General features: G+C 42.2%; 1 protein-coding gene across 1 annotated transcript; it reads right to left on the bottom strand.

The window, feature by feature from the left end:
* Nucleotides 1-5,046: 5,046 nt before the first annotated feature.
* On the bottom strand, nucleotides 5,047-9,828 carry LOC137374967 (extracellular calcium-sensing receptor-like). Its single transcript, XM_068041582.1, has 6 exons — nucleotides 9,674-9,828; nucleotides 9,003-9,294; nucleotides 7,986-8,816; nucleotides 7,412-7,639; nucleotides 6,067-6,190; nucleotides 5,047-5,960 (listed from the first exon to the last, which is right to left on the bottom strand). The coding sequence occupies exons 2-6, from the start codon at nucleotides 9,258-9,260 to the stop codon at nucleotides 5,047-5,049; spliced, it is 2,355 nt and encodes a 784-aa protein (XP_067897683.1). The 5' UTR covers nucleotides 9,261-9,294; nucleotides 9,674-9,828.
* Nucleotides 9,829-16,753: the final 6,925 nt, after the last annotated feature.

The raw sequence follows: 16,753 nt of genomic DNA, 5'->3' as shown, positions 1-16,753 counted from the left end.
TGGCCCTGTTCTAACTCTTATCATTCGTTTATTCCTGATATACCTATAGAAAGCCTTAGGGTTTTCTTTGATCCTATCCGCCAATGACTTCTCGTGTCCTCTCCTTGCTCTTCTTATCTCTCCCTTTAGATCCTTCCTGGCTAGCCTGTAACTCTCAAGCGCCCTAACTGAGCCTTCACGTCTCATCCTAACATAAGCCTTCTTCTTCCTCTTGACAAGCTCTTCAACTTCTTTAGTAAACCACGGCTCCCTCGCTCGACAACTTCCTCCCTGCCTGACAGGTACATACTTATCAAGGACACGCAGTAGCTGCTCCTTGAATAAGCTCCACATTTCGATTGTGCCCATCCCCTGCAGTTTCCTTCCCCATCCTACACATCCTAAATCTTGCCTAATCGCATCATAATTTCCTTTCCCCCAGCTATAATTCTTGCCCTGCTGTATATGCCTGTCCCTGCCCATCGCTAAGGTAAACCTATCACCAAAGTGCTCACCAACTTCTAAATCTAACACCTGGCCAGGTTCATTACCCAGTGCCAAATCCAATGTGGCATCACCCCTGGTTGGCCTGTCTACATACTGTGTCAGAAAACCCTCCTGCACACACTGGACAAAAATAGACCCATCTAAAGTACTCGAACTATAGTATTTCCAGTCAATATTTGGAAAGTTAATGTCCCCCATAACCACTACCCTGTTACTCTCGCTCCTGTCAAGAATCATCTTTGCTATACTTTCCTCTACATCTCTGGAACTATTTGGAGGTCTATAGAAAACTCCCAACAGCGTGACCTCTCCTCTCCTGTTTCTAACCTCGGCCCAGACTACCTCCGTAGATGAGTCCTCAAACGTCCTTTCTGCCGCTGTAATACTCTCCTTGATTAACAATGCCACACCCCCCCCCCCTCTTTTACCATCTTCTCTGTTCTTAGTGAAACATCTAAATCCCAGAACCCGCAACATCCATTCCTGTCCCTGCTCTACCCATGTCTCTGAAATGGCCACAACATCGAGATCCCAGGTACCAACCCATGCTGCAAGCTCACCCACCTTATTCCGGATGCTCCTGGCGTTGAAGTAGACACATTTTAAACCAAGCTCTTGCTTGCCAGTGCCCTCTTGTGTCCTTATAACCTTATCCATGACCTCACTACTCTCAACATCCTGCACACTGGAACTACAATTTAGGTTCCCATCCCCCTGCTGAATTAGTTTAAACCCCCCCCCCCGAAGAGCACTAGCAAATCTCCCCCCCCCCCCCCCAGGATATTGGTACCCCTCTGGTTCAGGTGAAGACCATCCTGTTTGTAGAGGTCCCACCTACCCCAGAAAGAGCCCCAATTATCCAGGAAACCAAAACCCTCCCTCCTACGCCATCCCTGCAGCCACGTGTTCAACTCCTCTCTCTCCCTATTCCTCACTTCGCTAGCACGTGGCACGGGCAACAACCCAGAGATAACAACTCTGTTTGTTCTCGCTCTAAGCTTCCACCCTAGCTCCCTGAATTTCTGCCATAAATCCCCATCTGTCTTCCTACCTATGTCGTTGGAGCCTATGTGTACCATGACTTGGGGCTGCTCCCCCTCCCCCTTGAGGATCCCAAAAACACGATCCGAGACATCACGTACCCTGGCACCTGGGAGGCAACACACCAACCGTGCGTCTCTCTCGTTCCCACAAAACCTCCTATCTGTTCCCCTAGCTATGGAGTCCCCAATGACTAATGCTCTGCTCCTCTTACCCCTTCCCTTCTGAGCAATAGGGACAGACTCTGCGCCAGAGACCTGTATCCCATTGCCTACCCCTGGTAAGTCGTCTCCCCCAACAGTATCCAAAACGGTATATCTGTTGTTGAGGGAAACGGCCACAGGGGATCCCTGCACTGCCTGCTGGTTCCCTCTCCTTCCCCTGACGGTAACCCATCTACCTTCTTCTTTTACCTGAGGTGTGACTGCCTCCCGATAACTCCTCTCAATAATCCCCTCCGCCTCCCGAATGATCCGAAGTTCCTCCAGCTCCAGCTCCACTTCCCTAACGCAGTCCTCGAGGAGCTGGAGCTGGGTGCACTTCCCGCAGATGCAGTCAGCAGGGACACCCTTGGCGACCCTTACCTCCCACATTCTGCAGGAGGAACATTCAACTGCCTTAACCTCCATTCCCACTATTCTAAAGTCCCAAGTTTTTAACCAATCACAAGATAAAATAAGAAGAGAAATAGCAAAAGCCTTACCTTAGCAACACACAACCGAGTCCTTTTTTTTTGGTAAGAGGAGGAGGGCGGGTGGGAGACACTACATGAGTAGTCTCTCGGGTTCAGTAACAGCCCAAATATATAGGTTTCTACTTACCCAGCAGTCCCTGCTCCACCGAAACTCCCGATGAAATTGACTTCCCAGCTGTTCACTCCTCGCTCGCAATGCCTGTGCTCCTGGGAAAGCTGCACAACGAAAAGGTAAGAGAATTTACACAGCCCAAATATATAGGTTTCTACTTACCCAGCAGTCCCTGCTCCACCGAAACTCCCGATGAAATTGACTTCCCAGCTGTTCACTCCTCGCTCGCAATGCCTGTGCTCCTGGGAAAGGTGCACAACGAAAAGGTAAGAGAATTTACACAGCCCAAATATATAGGTTTCTACTTACCCAGCAGTCCCTGCTCCACCGAAACTCCCGATGAAATTGACTTCCCAGCTGTTCATTCCTCGCTCGCAATGCCTGTGCTCCTGGGAAAGCTGCACAACGAAAAGGTAAGAGAATTTACACAGCCCAAATATATAGGTTTCTACTTACCCAGCAGTCCCTGCTCCACCGAAACTCCCGATGAAATTGACTTCCCAGCTGTTCACTCCTCGCTCGCAATGCCTGTGCTCCTGGAAAAGCTGCACAACGAAAAGGTAAGAGAATTTACACAGCCCAAATATATAGGTTTCTACTTACCCAGCAGTCCCTGCTCCACCGAAACTCCCGATGAGATTGACTTCCCAGCTGTTCACTCCTCGCTCGCAATGCCTGTGCTCCTGGGAAAGGTGCACAATGAAAAGGTAAGAGAATTTACACAGCCCAAATATATAGGTTTCTACTTACCCAGCAGTCCCTGCTCCACCGAAACTCCCGATGAGATTGACTTCCCAGCTGTTCACTCCTCGCTCGCAATGCCTGTGCTCCTGGGAAAGCTGCACAACGAAAAGGTAAGAGAATTTACACAGCCCAAATATATAGGTTTCTACTTACCCAGCAGTCCCTGCTCCACCGAAACTCCCGATGAAATTGACTTCCCAGCTGTTCACTCCTCGCTCGCAATGCCTGTGCTCCTGGGAAAGGTGCACAACGAAAAGGTAAGAGAATTTACACAGCCCAAATATATAGGTTTCTACTTACCCAGCAGTCCCTGCTCCACCGAAACTCCCGATGAAATTGACTTCCCAGCTGTTCACTCCTCGCTCGCAATGCCTGTGCTCCTGGGAAAGCTGCACAACGAAAAGGTAAGAGAATTTACACAGCCCAAATATATAGGTTTCTACTTACCCAGCAGTCCCTGCTCCACCGAAACTCCCGAAGAAATTGACTTCCCAGCTGTTCACTCCTCGCTCGCAATGCCTGTGCTCCTGGAAAAGCTGCACAATCTTCCTCACAACACACATTCCTCGCTTGTTTTGTGTCTTCCACAAACTTGGAAATACTACATTTGGTCCCCACATCCAAATCATTGACTTATATTGTGAACAGCTGGGGCCCAAGCACTGATCCCTGTGCTACCCCATGAGTCACAGCCTGCCAATGTGAGAATGACCCATTTATTCCTACTCTCTGCTTTCTGCCTGTTGGCCAATCCTTATTGTATGCCCATCTATTATCTCCTATACCATGTGCTTTAATTTTGCTAACCAATCTCCTGTGGGGAACTTTATCAAAAGCCTTCTGAAAATCCAAATATACCACGTTCACCGATTCCCCTTTATCAATTCTGTTAGCAACATCACAAAACTCCAACAGGTTCATCTAACATAATTTCCCATTCATAAATCCATGTTGACTATGTCCAATCAGATTATGAGAATAGTGGTTAATGTTTTGATGTCAGCTAAACAGTTAAATTGTCTTTAAGCTCAACCAACAGTTTTGTATAACTTAACTGACATGGCAGGACAGCCGAGGACCGTCCCATTGACATCCAGTGTCATGTGAAAACTGCAGGAAATATTTTTACATTCTTGAAAACGACAGATGCAAGAGGTTCTGCCAAATGTTCCAGCTCAAGCTCAGAGTTTCAGAGCTTGTAAAGCGGATGACGTCGCCAAGTGCATACAGAAGCTACGTTTTCTGGAGGTCGAGAACACGCGGTTACACCGTTCGGGAACAGAGGGAGTGGGTGAACACGAGGCAAACTCGGACGAACTGTCAGGCAGTGCAAGAATTCCCTGGGACTGTAACACTCACAAGTTGTCAGTGTTGAATACCAGTCAGGATGATGATACCTCGCGGGATTGCAGTCAATTTGAGAAAACTTAGCTGCACAAGAGGCACAAGAACTTTTAAAAATATCGATGTTATAGGAGATTCGGTAAACAGGGGGATCGGCAACGACAGGCGTGAGTTCGTTGCACTCCTGCTGCCAGGTTAAAAAGACATCACTGAGCGGATGCAGTGCACTCTGCTGGGGAACTGCCAAAAGTCGTGGTCCATATTGGAACCAATGGCATTGAAAGGAACATCGTACAGTTTCAGGTGCGAGAAAAAAAGACGTCGCCACAATGCATGAAAGAACGGGACATCAACAGAACTACTGCCAGTACTACGGGCTAATAAGTAGAGAAACCACACGATATTGAACCTAATATGTTTAATAATTGCATGTCAAATTTTTAATTCTACAATTTAAAGTCGATGCTTCGAGCACATTATGATACAATAAAGGACTAACTTATAAACATATACTTGAGCTTGATAGATGAATCTATTTGTAGGATATGAGCTAATTGCTATACAAATCCTTCGAAGGACATATTTCGTGCCAGTGAAGATTCATACGAGCGGGTGTTATCGTTCTTTAAAGCCGCTTTTCAATCACTTTACCCATTAGATTCTTCTTTGTATTTTTCTCCGGAGTTATCATGATAATGTAACACTTTGGAGCAAAGATGCAGAGCAGCAATCCGAAACTGGAGGCCAGAATCGCAAACACTTCCACCGCTACAGTGTATTTCCCAGGAGAACTCACAGAAGCCGGAATAAAAGTTACCCAAACAGCACAAAAGATCAGCATGCTGAAAGTGATACATTTCGCTTCGTTGAAGTTATCTGGCAGCTTCCGGGCGAGAAAAGCCAAAACAAAACATACGCACGATAACAAAGCGATATAACCTGATACAGAAAAGAAAGCTGCTGAAGATCCCGCATCACATTCTAAAATAATAATTTCCCTGTAATAGTTTGTGTTCTTCATAGGAAATGGCGGGGCAATGATCAACCAAAGGGCACATATTAAACCCTGAACGAATGTCAGTAGGAAAACACTTAGACGCTGCTGTTTTTGACCAAACCATTTCATCCTGTTACTGCTGGGATGCGTGGCCTTAAATGCCATCAGCACGAGAATGGTTTTAACCAAAACGCAGGAAATACAAAGGACAAATGTAACACCGAACGCTGTGTGTCGCAACATACAAGACCAGTCAGAGGGTTCGCCAATGAATGTAACTGAGCACAAAAAACAGCATATTAATGCGAAAAGAAGGAGGAAGCTCAGTTCGGAATTGTTCGCTTTGACAAGAGGTGTTTCTCGATATCGAAAGAAAAGAACAATTATATTGATAGCCATGCACACTCCAATCAATGCAAGAGTCACCAGAACAATTCCCAGGATTTCTGTAAAAGCCAGATATTCTATTTTCTTGGGTGTGCATTGATCATTCTCATCATTGGACCAGTAAAGGAAAGGACATTTGATGCAGTCTGTGGAATCTAAGAGAAAAGAAGAAAATAATTAAAATAAGAATTTCATTTCAGATATCACTGCAGACACTTGCTGAAACATGCATATTAAAGGAAAATCTATATTTCGACTCACCTGTAGTGTTACTAATTTCCCCATCCGCACAGGCAGTGCAGTCAAAGCAACAGACAGGTTGTCCTTTTCTCGCCGTTTTTCTTGTTCCAGGATAACAACTTTCGGAACACACTGCATGGGGGATCTTCAATGAAGGAAACGATAGATTATCTACCTTTTACTGTTGATACGTATACTGCAAATGCATTTATTCGTAACTGTGTGTCTTCATCGGCAAAGTACAGCTATACAATTAAGGTTAAATTGTATTCTGAGATCTTCATATTTAAGTGCAATGATTTACTCACTTGAATCCTCCAACTTTATGAAAGCCAAGGGAGCTCACCCTGGCCACTTTCCAACATTCGCCACGCAACTAATATCCTCAGAAAGAGATTAACTGCTCATTTCTCTCCAATATTGCTTGGCGAATATTGCTGCCCGTCAAATATTTGCTAAACAACAAGGAATAAACTTCAAAAACAATTATTTTGCTGTGCCGTTCCGGGTGCGCCATGAGGAGGTGAATGATGTGCTCTTGGTGACGTGTTAGCTTGAGTTTAATTTTTAAGTTGAACTACTCTTCACACATATTTGCCCAAGACCCGAATCTGTCATCTTGCAGGCTCTTGAAATCTTCCGAGTCTATTATTCCCATAGATCTGATGTTGTCAACACATTTTGATACCAGTTCGGGGCTTTAGGCACCTGGTTTTACCAGTGTGAGATTTTCTTATCCACCAAAATTAAAGGGGGAAATAGGCAATACCTCAGAATGTAACGGTGGCCTCAACGCATCTGGAGAAAAAGGCACACATCTGTGGAACACGCAGCGAACTATAATCTTGCCAATCAGGGAAAAAGCATCCATTTACTCCAACTGTCAGTTTTCTAAACTTCAACCTTTTTTCTACCATATTACCCGTTTATCTTTTGCATAATGCGTCTTAATAGCTCCAACTTTCTTCTGTGAAATTTTATCAAATGATGCTTTGAAAAATTGATCTATCCTCCCTCGGCCGAGTGCAATTTCACCTCACCCACCAATTGGAAAACTGACGGGTCGTGTGCAACAGTGGTTTTTCACCCCACCAGATTTCACTCTCCATAGCGTTCCACTCGTTACCATTGGGTTTAGCCCTTGGCAGAATCTGGCAAATTTGCAGTCAAAACATATTAAATTAGTACATGCCGAGACACTTTGTAAGCGGCTGCAAACTGGGCCTAGCTATCAGTTTCCTTGGGCTCTACCTATTCATAGTCATTATTTTTATCTGGTCAGAATGGTATTGGCAAATAAAATAATGAAGCATGAGTAATTATGATATGCAATAAAATTACACGAATTTTCAATTGGCAGACATACCTCCTGGCCACCACCGCTCCAAACAATGTGCTTCGGATTCAACACCAGTTCTTTCCCCGGCGGTGCTGACCCATTATAATGTCCAACTATCTTCACTTCAATAGCGCCGTTTATACTCATTTGCCAATTTACAAAGTCGTACCCGGCTACTGGATTGCCATTATCATCAAAATACACCTGCTCGCCAGTTTTCGTTGTGAAGTGTACGGACTTCATGGAATGGAGAAGCTTTAGAAAACAATGCGACAAATTTCGTCATGAACCTTACATATAACCAAAGCTACTTTTCATACATTAATCAATCAATATTTCCAAAACATTACTTCACGGTTTTTCCCCTTGATTTTGCAAGTAAAGTGAATTGAACTAAATAGGTTATATGACCTTGCTTATAACCTGTGACTTTTCTGATATTTCTCAGTTCCGAAGAAGGGTCACTGACCCTAAACGTTAACTCTGCTTCTCTTTTCACAGATGCTGCCAGACCTGCTGAGTGGTTCCAGCATTTCTTGTTTTTATTTCAGATTTCCAGCATCCGCAGTATTTTGCTTTTATTTTATGTTATATGACCTACCTGCCACGGCTGAAAATCTGTCACATATGCACATGTATTATTTCTCAAAGGTCCTTTGCCATTTTCACATGAATATATGTTGTGCAGTGCATGTGCGAAGGTATAAACTGCTTTATATACATTGTAGGAACTTGCGTCCACAGTCGGGTCAGTATAGACGTTGTGTATTTCATGCAAACTTTCATTTCCAGTACACTGAGGGAGCTGAGAAGATCCTACTCGGCTTGTAGTGTTATCCAATATTAGAGAGCATCCGAATGTCGTTTCCCAAAACTCTTTTACTACATTATCACCAGGGAACATAGAAGGATGAACCCTGAGCAGGAAGTCCCGCAGTCCTGGAACTTCTACCGCAGGCACCGCAGTTCCGATTGCCCCAGTAAGGAATATCGATCTTTTTTCTGGAGCAATAATATCTGCTGTAATCCAACCTTCACTTCCTATCCATTGTATTCCAGTGAGGTTCTGCCGTAAAATCTCTCCAAATAAAACGCGCATTTCCCCCGATGGAGCAAAAGCCAGCACGACTTTTGTAGTTGACGCTTTTATCACGTTGACAATTCGCGTAATTTTTTCTGCAGGATCGGTTCGAGAAAACGATTCAGAGAAGGCAATGCAAATGCCGAAACTCACGGCAGTTTCAATAAACGCTTTCGTTCCCGACTTGCCATAGTCATTGTTGCTGCTAATGGTTCCAATCCAAGTCCATCCAAACCTCTTAACAAGTTGAACCAATGCCTTGGATTGATGGTAGTCACTTGGTATTGTTCTATAAAAAGTTGGATATTCGTTCCTATTACTGAGACATACACACGTGGAAAAGTAACTAACCTGTAATCAATGAAATACGGAACAATTAAGGAGATCATTTGCATGCAGGTGAAGTAAGCATATTTAGAGGCGAGAGTAATACCACTGAGCCAGGTCTGTACTTTAAATATACTCCGAGGTATATGTCTAGTAATTAATTGGTTCAATTTGTTTGATAGTGACTGCAGTAATTTCACCGAATCTCACCATTGGTATTTTAAATAGACCGATTATTCTTGCCACTGCTATAGATGCTGAGGATCCCTCGCCACCAACAATACCAGCGACATTGAGAGACCCGTTGCAGACTCGATCCACATATGCTTCTTCCTGCCCATTAACGAGAGCCAGAGCGACTTTTGTTGCAATCTTTGAGGACGCGCAGTCATCGTAAAGTCTGTAGCCCAAAGTAATGTTGGGGAGAAGTGTCGCATCCTTGTTTATTTCCTCTATTGCATAAAGCATGGCCTGCGCACGGCGAAAAACCTTTAATCTGAAACTGAGGGGCAAACACAGATGGCATTTAGAGAACGTCATAATACCGAACAATATTTGTAAATCAAAGAACAGCGAGATCCACAATATATCCATTCTCTAGGTATTTTTTTCTTGGATTTATTAGTGACGATGTTGTATTAAGTTTTGGCTTCTATTTTTGTGCAGTACAATTGCTTGTTCGAAAGCCTGCACTCATTGTAAATTTTAAACGATATAGCAGTTCAGAGTAGTTGACAACCTGAACCTGAATACAATATAAAAGAAACTAATGTCGCAAAATGTCACTCACAATGGATGCATATATGAATATATGTGCGAACATGATTTTCAGTAAAACGTTCAGGGAAGCTATGAACGTTCATATGCAGAGTTGAACTGACCGTCCACATTTGGTTTCTTCTGGTGGTTTTCGAAATGACTTAATCTGCTCAAACGTGTCCCAGTGCAGAGTAAACAACCCTCCAAGCACAACATCCCCATCCTTCGATATGTTGGATAGATGGAATCGTTTCCGAAGGGTGCAGGTTAGCTCATCTGACCCCCATGCAAAAGGCATCATCAATAGCACTCCCAAAATAAGCTGAAACATCGCTGTAATGAAGCTAATTATTAACAATTGCCTTGCAATACGGTAAAGATATTGGTTATGATCTTTATATAGGAACAAGACATGAATTGCTGGAGCATTGAATTTAAAATGTCGAAAGAGATAATCTCAATAGGGAGCTTTGTTTTACGATTTGTAATTGAGGCTGCCTTCGGGAAATTAATGAATATCCCGAGTGAATACTAATGCCTCTGTGACAGCGAAATACTCCATAACATCCCTGAGTCATTTTCTAAGTGATCATTGCATGGTTAATATGCAAGCGCATTTTTGTATTCTTTGTGTGTGTGGGGCGGGTGGGGGGGGGGGTGTTGGAGGGAGGGTGTGGGGGGAGGAGGGCGTCGCTGGCAAAGCTAGAATTTGTTATCAATCTACAATTGCCCTTGACGACAGAGTGGCTTGCGAGGCCATTTCAGAGGACAGTTAAAACTCAACCACATTACTGAGGGGGTCCAGAGCCACATGTAGGTCAGATCAGATAAGGACAGCAAATTTCCCTCTCTAAAGGACATTAGTGAACCAGATGGGCTTTTATGACCATCAACGATAGCTTCATGGGACCATTACTGAGACTACCTTTCAATTCCAGATTTTGTATTAATTAATTGAATTTAGTAATTCAATTTAAGCTCCATCAACTACCATGGTGGAATTTGATCCTCTGTCCCCATGACATTGCCTGGACCTCTGGATTATTAGTCCAGTGGCATTATTACTATGCTAAGTTTCCCACATGCTTTTTAGCAGCCTTTCAAAGTTGCTCTGACACTTTCGAACATTTGTGCACGTATATCCCAGCTGCCTTTTACTGCACTGCTTTAAAATTGTATAATTTGGTTTATATTACCTTTCCTCATTCTTCCTACAAAAATGCTTCATATTTCTCTGTGTTAAATTTCATCTATCATGTGCATATTCCACTGGTCTATTGCTGCCGTGCTGAAGTTTGTTACATTCCTTCTTATATTTCAGAGAATGGTGAAATCAGCAAATTTCGGAATTAGTCCCTGTGTGCCCAAGTTCATGTTTTCTTTTTTTATTCATTCATGGGATGTGGGCATCACTGGCTAGGTCAGCATTTTGTGTCCTCCCTAATTACCCTTGAGAAGGTGGTGGTGAGCTGCCTTCTTGAACTGCTGCAGTCCAGCACACCCTGCTGTTAGGAATGTAGTTGCAAGAATTTGACGCAGCGACTTTGAAGAAACGGCTATATAGTTCCAAATCAGGATGGTGTGTGACTTGGACGGGAACTTGCAGGTGGTGGTGGTCCCATGCATTTGTTGCTTCTAGTCCTTCTAGTTGGTAGAGATCGCGGGTTTGGAAGGTGCTGTCCAAGTAACATTGGTGTGTCGCTGCAGTGCATCTTGTAGATGGTACACACTGCTGCCACTGTGTGTCGGTGGTGGAGGGAGTAAATATTTGTAGATGAGTTACCAATGAAGCGGGCTGCTTTGTCCTCGATGGTGTCGAGCTTCTTGAGTGTTGTTGGAGCTGCACCCATCCAGGCAAGTGGAGAGTATTCCATCACACTCCTGACTTGTGCCTTGCAGATGGTGGACAGGCTTTGGGGAGTCAGTAGGTGAGTTACACATCGCAGGATTCCTAGCCTCTGACCTGCTTCTGTAGCATTTTTTATATGGCTACTCCAGTTCAGTAACTAGTCAATTGCAACCACTAGGATGTTGGTGGTGGTGGATTCAGCGATGGCAATGCCATTGAATGTCAAGGGGAGATGGTTAGATTCTCTCTTGTTGGAGATGGTAATTGCCTGGCATTTGTGTGGTGCGAATGTTACTGGCAACTTATATTAATTATATTATACTGGATATTGTCCAGGTCATGCTGTATTTCTACACGGACTGCTTCAGTATCTGATGTGCAATCATTAGTAAACATCCCCATTTCTGACGTTATGATTGAAGGAAGGTCATTGATGAAACAGCTGAATACGGTTGGGCCTAGGACACTACCCTGAGGAACTCCTGCAGAGATGTCCTGGAGCTGAGATGATAGACCTCCAACAACCATTTTTCCTAAGGCCAGCCCTGTTACTGACTATAACTGTAAAATCTACTTCTTGTTTATAATGTTTGCAAATTCCAAAATAATGCATTACAGAAAATCACAGTTGTCACATACAGCAAACAAAAACAAATGCAAATATGCATCTATATTACCTTAACAGCAAATAGACATTTTTGCCATTCTGGAATCTGTGTGCTTCTGCACAAAACAGACACCCTTAAAAAGTAGATTAACGATGCTATGCGCGTAAATTACTTTACAATGGAGAAGTATTTCAAAGTACCTGATACCGCCATTGCAAGTGCTCCAGCTGTAACCATGGACGCTGCTAATTCTAAGAGCAAGGAAGAAACGAGGAAGGCAAAGTATGAAGACAGTTAGATAGAATTTCGGTTTATGGAGCTCAGTGATGCACGGCCACAATGTATTCTGTACTTACAACTTTTATCCAACACCCTGCAAAACTAAAGCAGCATCTCCCAGAAAGCATTTGTAATATAAAGATAAATCCAAAGACTTCTTTGAACAAAAAAAAAGAAAAATACAGTCATCAGAAAACTTCAGTGAGAAATATACCTTTAGGTGTGGCTCAGACCCTGAAAGCATCCTTCTTAACAGTGGTTCAGGTTGCAAAATAACAAGAATCTCAGCCGACCAGACAGAATTTGATTGGAAGTGCTGCTACAAAAATGTACAAAAGTGATAGTGAGTGAAGATCAAGCACAAAGGTTGAGGAGCATACCATTTTCTAATGACACAGTTGGGAGAAAAATAGAGGCAAGTCCAAGAGATATTAAATACAATTGAGAAAAAGGCTTTGTTAATGTGACCAGGTTGCAATTCAGCTCGATGAAACAACTGCAAGTGCAGCGCAATTATTCATTTACATTCGCTATGTTTGCCTGGGGCAGTTTTAGAAGATTTTCTTTTTTGTCCGGTGTTACCGGAATGAACAACGACTGAGGGAATATTCAAGTTACTGCATAATTTCATTGAATCAGAATCACCCAAGTGGCAGAACTATGTTGCTGTGTGCACAGACGCTGCTGTCGCTGTGACAGGCAACAGGAGTGATCCTGTTACAAGAATAAGGGCAATAAACCCATTGGTAATCAGAGCAAATTGTATGTTGCATCGTCAAGCCCTTGCTTCAGAAAAGTATGAAAACCAACTTACATGCTGTTAAATGCAACTATGACAATTGTGCATTTTGTGAAGTCCAGTCATATGAATTCAAGTTTCTTTGCAAAGCTGTGTTCCGAAATGGGTGCAGGACATCAAAAATTATTTCACACTGAACTACATTGGTTTTCTTGCAACAGTGTCCTAGAAAGTATGTTTGAGCTTCATAAAGAGCTACTGGTTTCTTTATTTCCGTGTACAATCCTGCATTACCTGAAAACTTCTGTGACCAATTTCAGATTGCGAAAGTTGCCTGCCTTTCTGACAATTTTAACCTGTTAGGTAGACTGAATTTATCAATACAAGCGGCAATACAACTATACACAAAGTGAATCATAAGCTTGTAACATTTAGGGAAAAAACCGAGCTTTGAAAAGTTACACTGAACACAGGAATGTTAGATATGTTCCTGCTACTGACTGAATTTCTGGATGCAAAAGAATGCTTTAGCGTTTACTTTGATAATTTAAGCACAGCTATGTATGATGTTTGCAAAGTCATCTTGCTGCCTAAGTGACAAAACAGAAGAGGAGCTGATAGCACTGTTCTTTAATCGTTCACTGAGAACTATGTTTAAGGAACAAATAGCTTCCTAGGTTGGTCATCTGTTGCTGCAGAGTACCCAGAATTAGTAAAAGAAGCAATTAAAGTGTTGTTACGTTTACTAACAACATACAGTTGTGAAGCATCATTTTCTGTTCTGGCAGCAAAGATTAAAAAGTACACGCCCTTTCTGGAAGTGGAGAATGATTTACGATGTCATTGTTAAGCAACACACCCATTTCACTGTTATCTTTAATAAATGCTACTATTCTGAAAAATCATTATTAAAACACTCTTTACTTGTAGCGTTTTCATATTATGAGTATTGCATATCGTTATAATTTACATGGGAATTCTTAATTCAAACCAGATATATTCTATATTTTACCCCTTAACTGCATAATCCTGCTCCTGAGATATAACAATTTATTTGATCAATATTATCACTCAAACCCACTTGTTTTTTTCTCTCTTCCCGATCTTTCATGAATGCTTTCCAACCAGGCATATTAAGTTCCTAATGATTCCCTTCTTTATCGAGGTTGTGTTATTTCCACCACATCATATACCCATGTTGGGCTTGTGTCTGTAGCTCACTAACGCTATTTTGTAATTCAGGTGCATTGATCCACATGGATTCCAAAACCATCTTAGACTTCTTTGCATCTTCCCTATCTGAGCCATCATATGTGCGGGTATCACCCATAGTGGCAGAGCAGCGCAGCAGAACAGAGGAGTCTTTAAAAACAGTAAGGGAAATAATGGGAGCAGCAGAGCAGCAAAGCACAGAAAAGAGAGGAGCAGCGGCGAGAGGCGGGTATATATCGCGAAGTGATGTCACAGGATAAGGAGTCACGTGGGGCGAGAACCCTATACAGCTACTAACTTTTATTGTAATTTAATTAATTCTGCTCTTCATTCTTGGGATGTTAGCATCGCTAGCAATGCCAATATTTATTGTCCATCCCTAACTGCCCTTGAGAAAATGTTGGTGATTAACGGTCTTGAACTGCTATCATTGTTGTTACAAGTGCTTCCATTTTGTTGCTTTTTTTTTGAAGGACTTGGGTTTTAACACTGAAGAAAATATTCCACAAATGCTGGAACATCCTGTTATTTTAAAAAGAAAAGGTCATCAGAAGGTCTTTCCGACTCACCTTGTAAAGAAACAGTTAATAGAATGCACTTGTTTTCAAATAAATACCCAGCAGGGGCTTTCTTGATTTGGAGAAAGATGTGTACAAAGAAGTGACAGGTCACGATTTATAGGGGTCAGAAGGCTTGATTCCTGAGATATTTTTAGTTCACGTTGGGCAGGCACTTGGGATATGGACCAGGGTCTAAAAACGACAGTTGGAGAAAACTTTCAAGGTTCCAGACCGCACCTCATTTTGTTCAAGCTCTTTGAAAAGTCTGCCAGTTTTCCATCTCTTTGAGAATCTCTGAGAAGCAAGTGTAAGAAACAGAGTTAAACTGTTGCTGCATTTTTTTCTGTAAAGCCTGCCCAAACTGATGTTCAACATTGCCATACAAGAACTATTCTAGGAAGATCCCCAGTGACAGCCATCTACGTGTATTTGGGACGCCAAACCAAAACAAATGACATCTGATAACTTTCCAGATCTTCACTTTGTTCTTAAACAGTTCCCAAGCATATGATCAAAGTATGCTTTTCATTTTTTATTTGTAAGTGAGCTCTAAAAAATAAATATTTTTTTCAGTTAACCTGTGTGTGTAAGTGTGAGTATGAGTGCAGCGGGGGTGCTAAGGTAGAAAAAGGAACTTTTATATTTTAATCTGTATGTTAAAGCTTTGCTTCATCACTATGTGTTGTTTCATAATAAACTGATAATTTTGCTATTTGTTAAAGAAACCTGATTGGTGTATTTTATTTTGGAAGAAACAGCATTGACCGGATAAGTAACTGGGAAAAAAATAAATATGTGTTGTGATCTGTAGAGAGGTGGAACTAGAAAAACGGTGCACACCATCCGCTTCAGACATAACTTATAATTGGGAGTCGTTGTGGGATAACCCAACGCTGATAACATGCAACTCTAAGTGGTTTAATAATAATTGAAATGGGGAAAAGAATTAAAACAGGTTTATTGTGCAGTAGATTAAAGTTTACTCGACCAGATTGGCTTCATCAATTGCCATGACATTTCTGGGGAAGGAGGATGTATCCCTGAGTGATTTGGACAAACTTAACCCAAGGTTAAATGGAAGGATTTGGTAGAACTATTGGTGAAAGAGTAAAAAAACAACAGCTAAGAAAGCAGACATAATTAACGTAATAACACAACATATGCAACTGGAAGGAGAAGACGGCAAACAAGAGGGTCGTGCAGTTGAATCAGCTGAAATACAGTTACAAATGAGGCAGTTCGAACTTGACATAGCAAAGTAAAAAGAATTCTAAATGGTAAAACATAAGCTTCAACAGGAAAAATAATTGGGAAAAAACATGAGCTTGAAAGAGAATTGACAATGTATTTGAATTTTGTATTTGAAAGACAGGAAAGGGGAAAAGACAGAACATTACAAAGAAAAAGAGAAGGAAGGGAATTCGAAGTTAGAAAGATACAGCTAAGGGGTGGTCTTAATTTCTGAGAAAATTCTGGTGAGGAGAGATCTTGATCCAGCCCATGACCCAGTGGAGAGCTGTTTTCATTTGTGCAAGCCCTCCCTAAATTTGAGGAAAGGGACGCAGAGGCATTTTTCATTACTTTTGAAAAGATAGCCAAACAGATGAAATGGCCAAAGGAAAGCTGAACACTGCTTATGCAAAGCAGGTTGATGGACAAAGCTCCTGAAGCTTGTGCCATGTTTTCTGAGAAGGCTTCTGCAGATTATGGGATGGCAAAAAAAGCTATTCTTGCTGCATAGGAGTTGGGCGCTGAAGCAGACTGGTACAAATTTCAGAACCTGTGGAGGCTGTCTGGGAAGACATATATAGAATATGAGAAGGTAAAGCAAATTAATTTTGATCATTGGATATGGGCACTAAATGTAGAGGTCACGTATGAGAACGTTAGAGAACTAATTCTCCTGGAAGAATTTAAAAATTCATTCTCTCCATTAGAACTCATGTAGAGAACCA

This window comes from Heterodontus francisci, chromosome 11 (genome assembly GCF_036365525.1).
Source record: "Heterodontus francisci isolate sHetFra1 chromosome 11, sHetFra1.hap1, whole genome shotgun sequence".
Classification (NCBI taxonomy): domain Eukaryota; kingdom Metazoa; phylum Chordata; class Chondrichthyes; order Heterodontiformes; family Heterodontidae; genus Heterodontus; species Heterodontus francisci.
Note: the sequence above shows the minus strand (reverse complement) of the source record. Positions and strands in the feature narration are given on the sequence as shown.

Bases quoted from the DNA above. Each gene is read 5' to 3' on its own strand.
- LOC137374967 (XM_068041582.1), bottom strand. From the start codon at position 9,260: ATGCTTTATGCAATAGAGGAAATAAACAAGGATGCGACACTTCTCCCC. The intron at 8,817-9,002 runs GTGAGATTCGGT...CATTGATTACAG, and splicing joins GTCTATTTAAAATACCAATG to GTTAGTTACTTTTCCACGTG. The intron at 7,640-7,985 runs GTAGGTCATATA...TGTTTTCTAAAG, and splicing joins CAGATTTTCAGCCGTGGCAG to CTTCTCCATTCCATGAAGTC.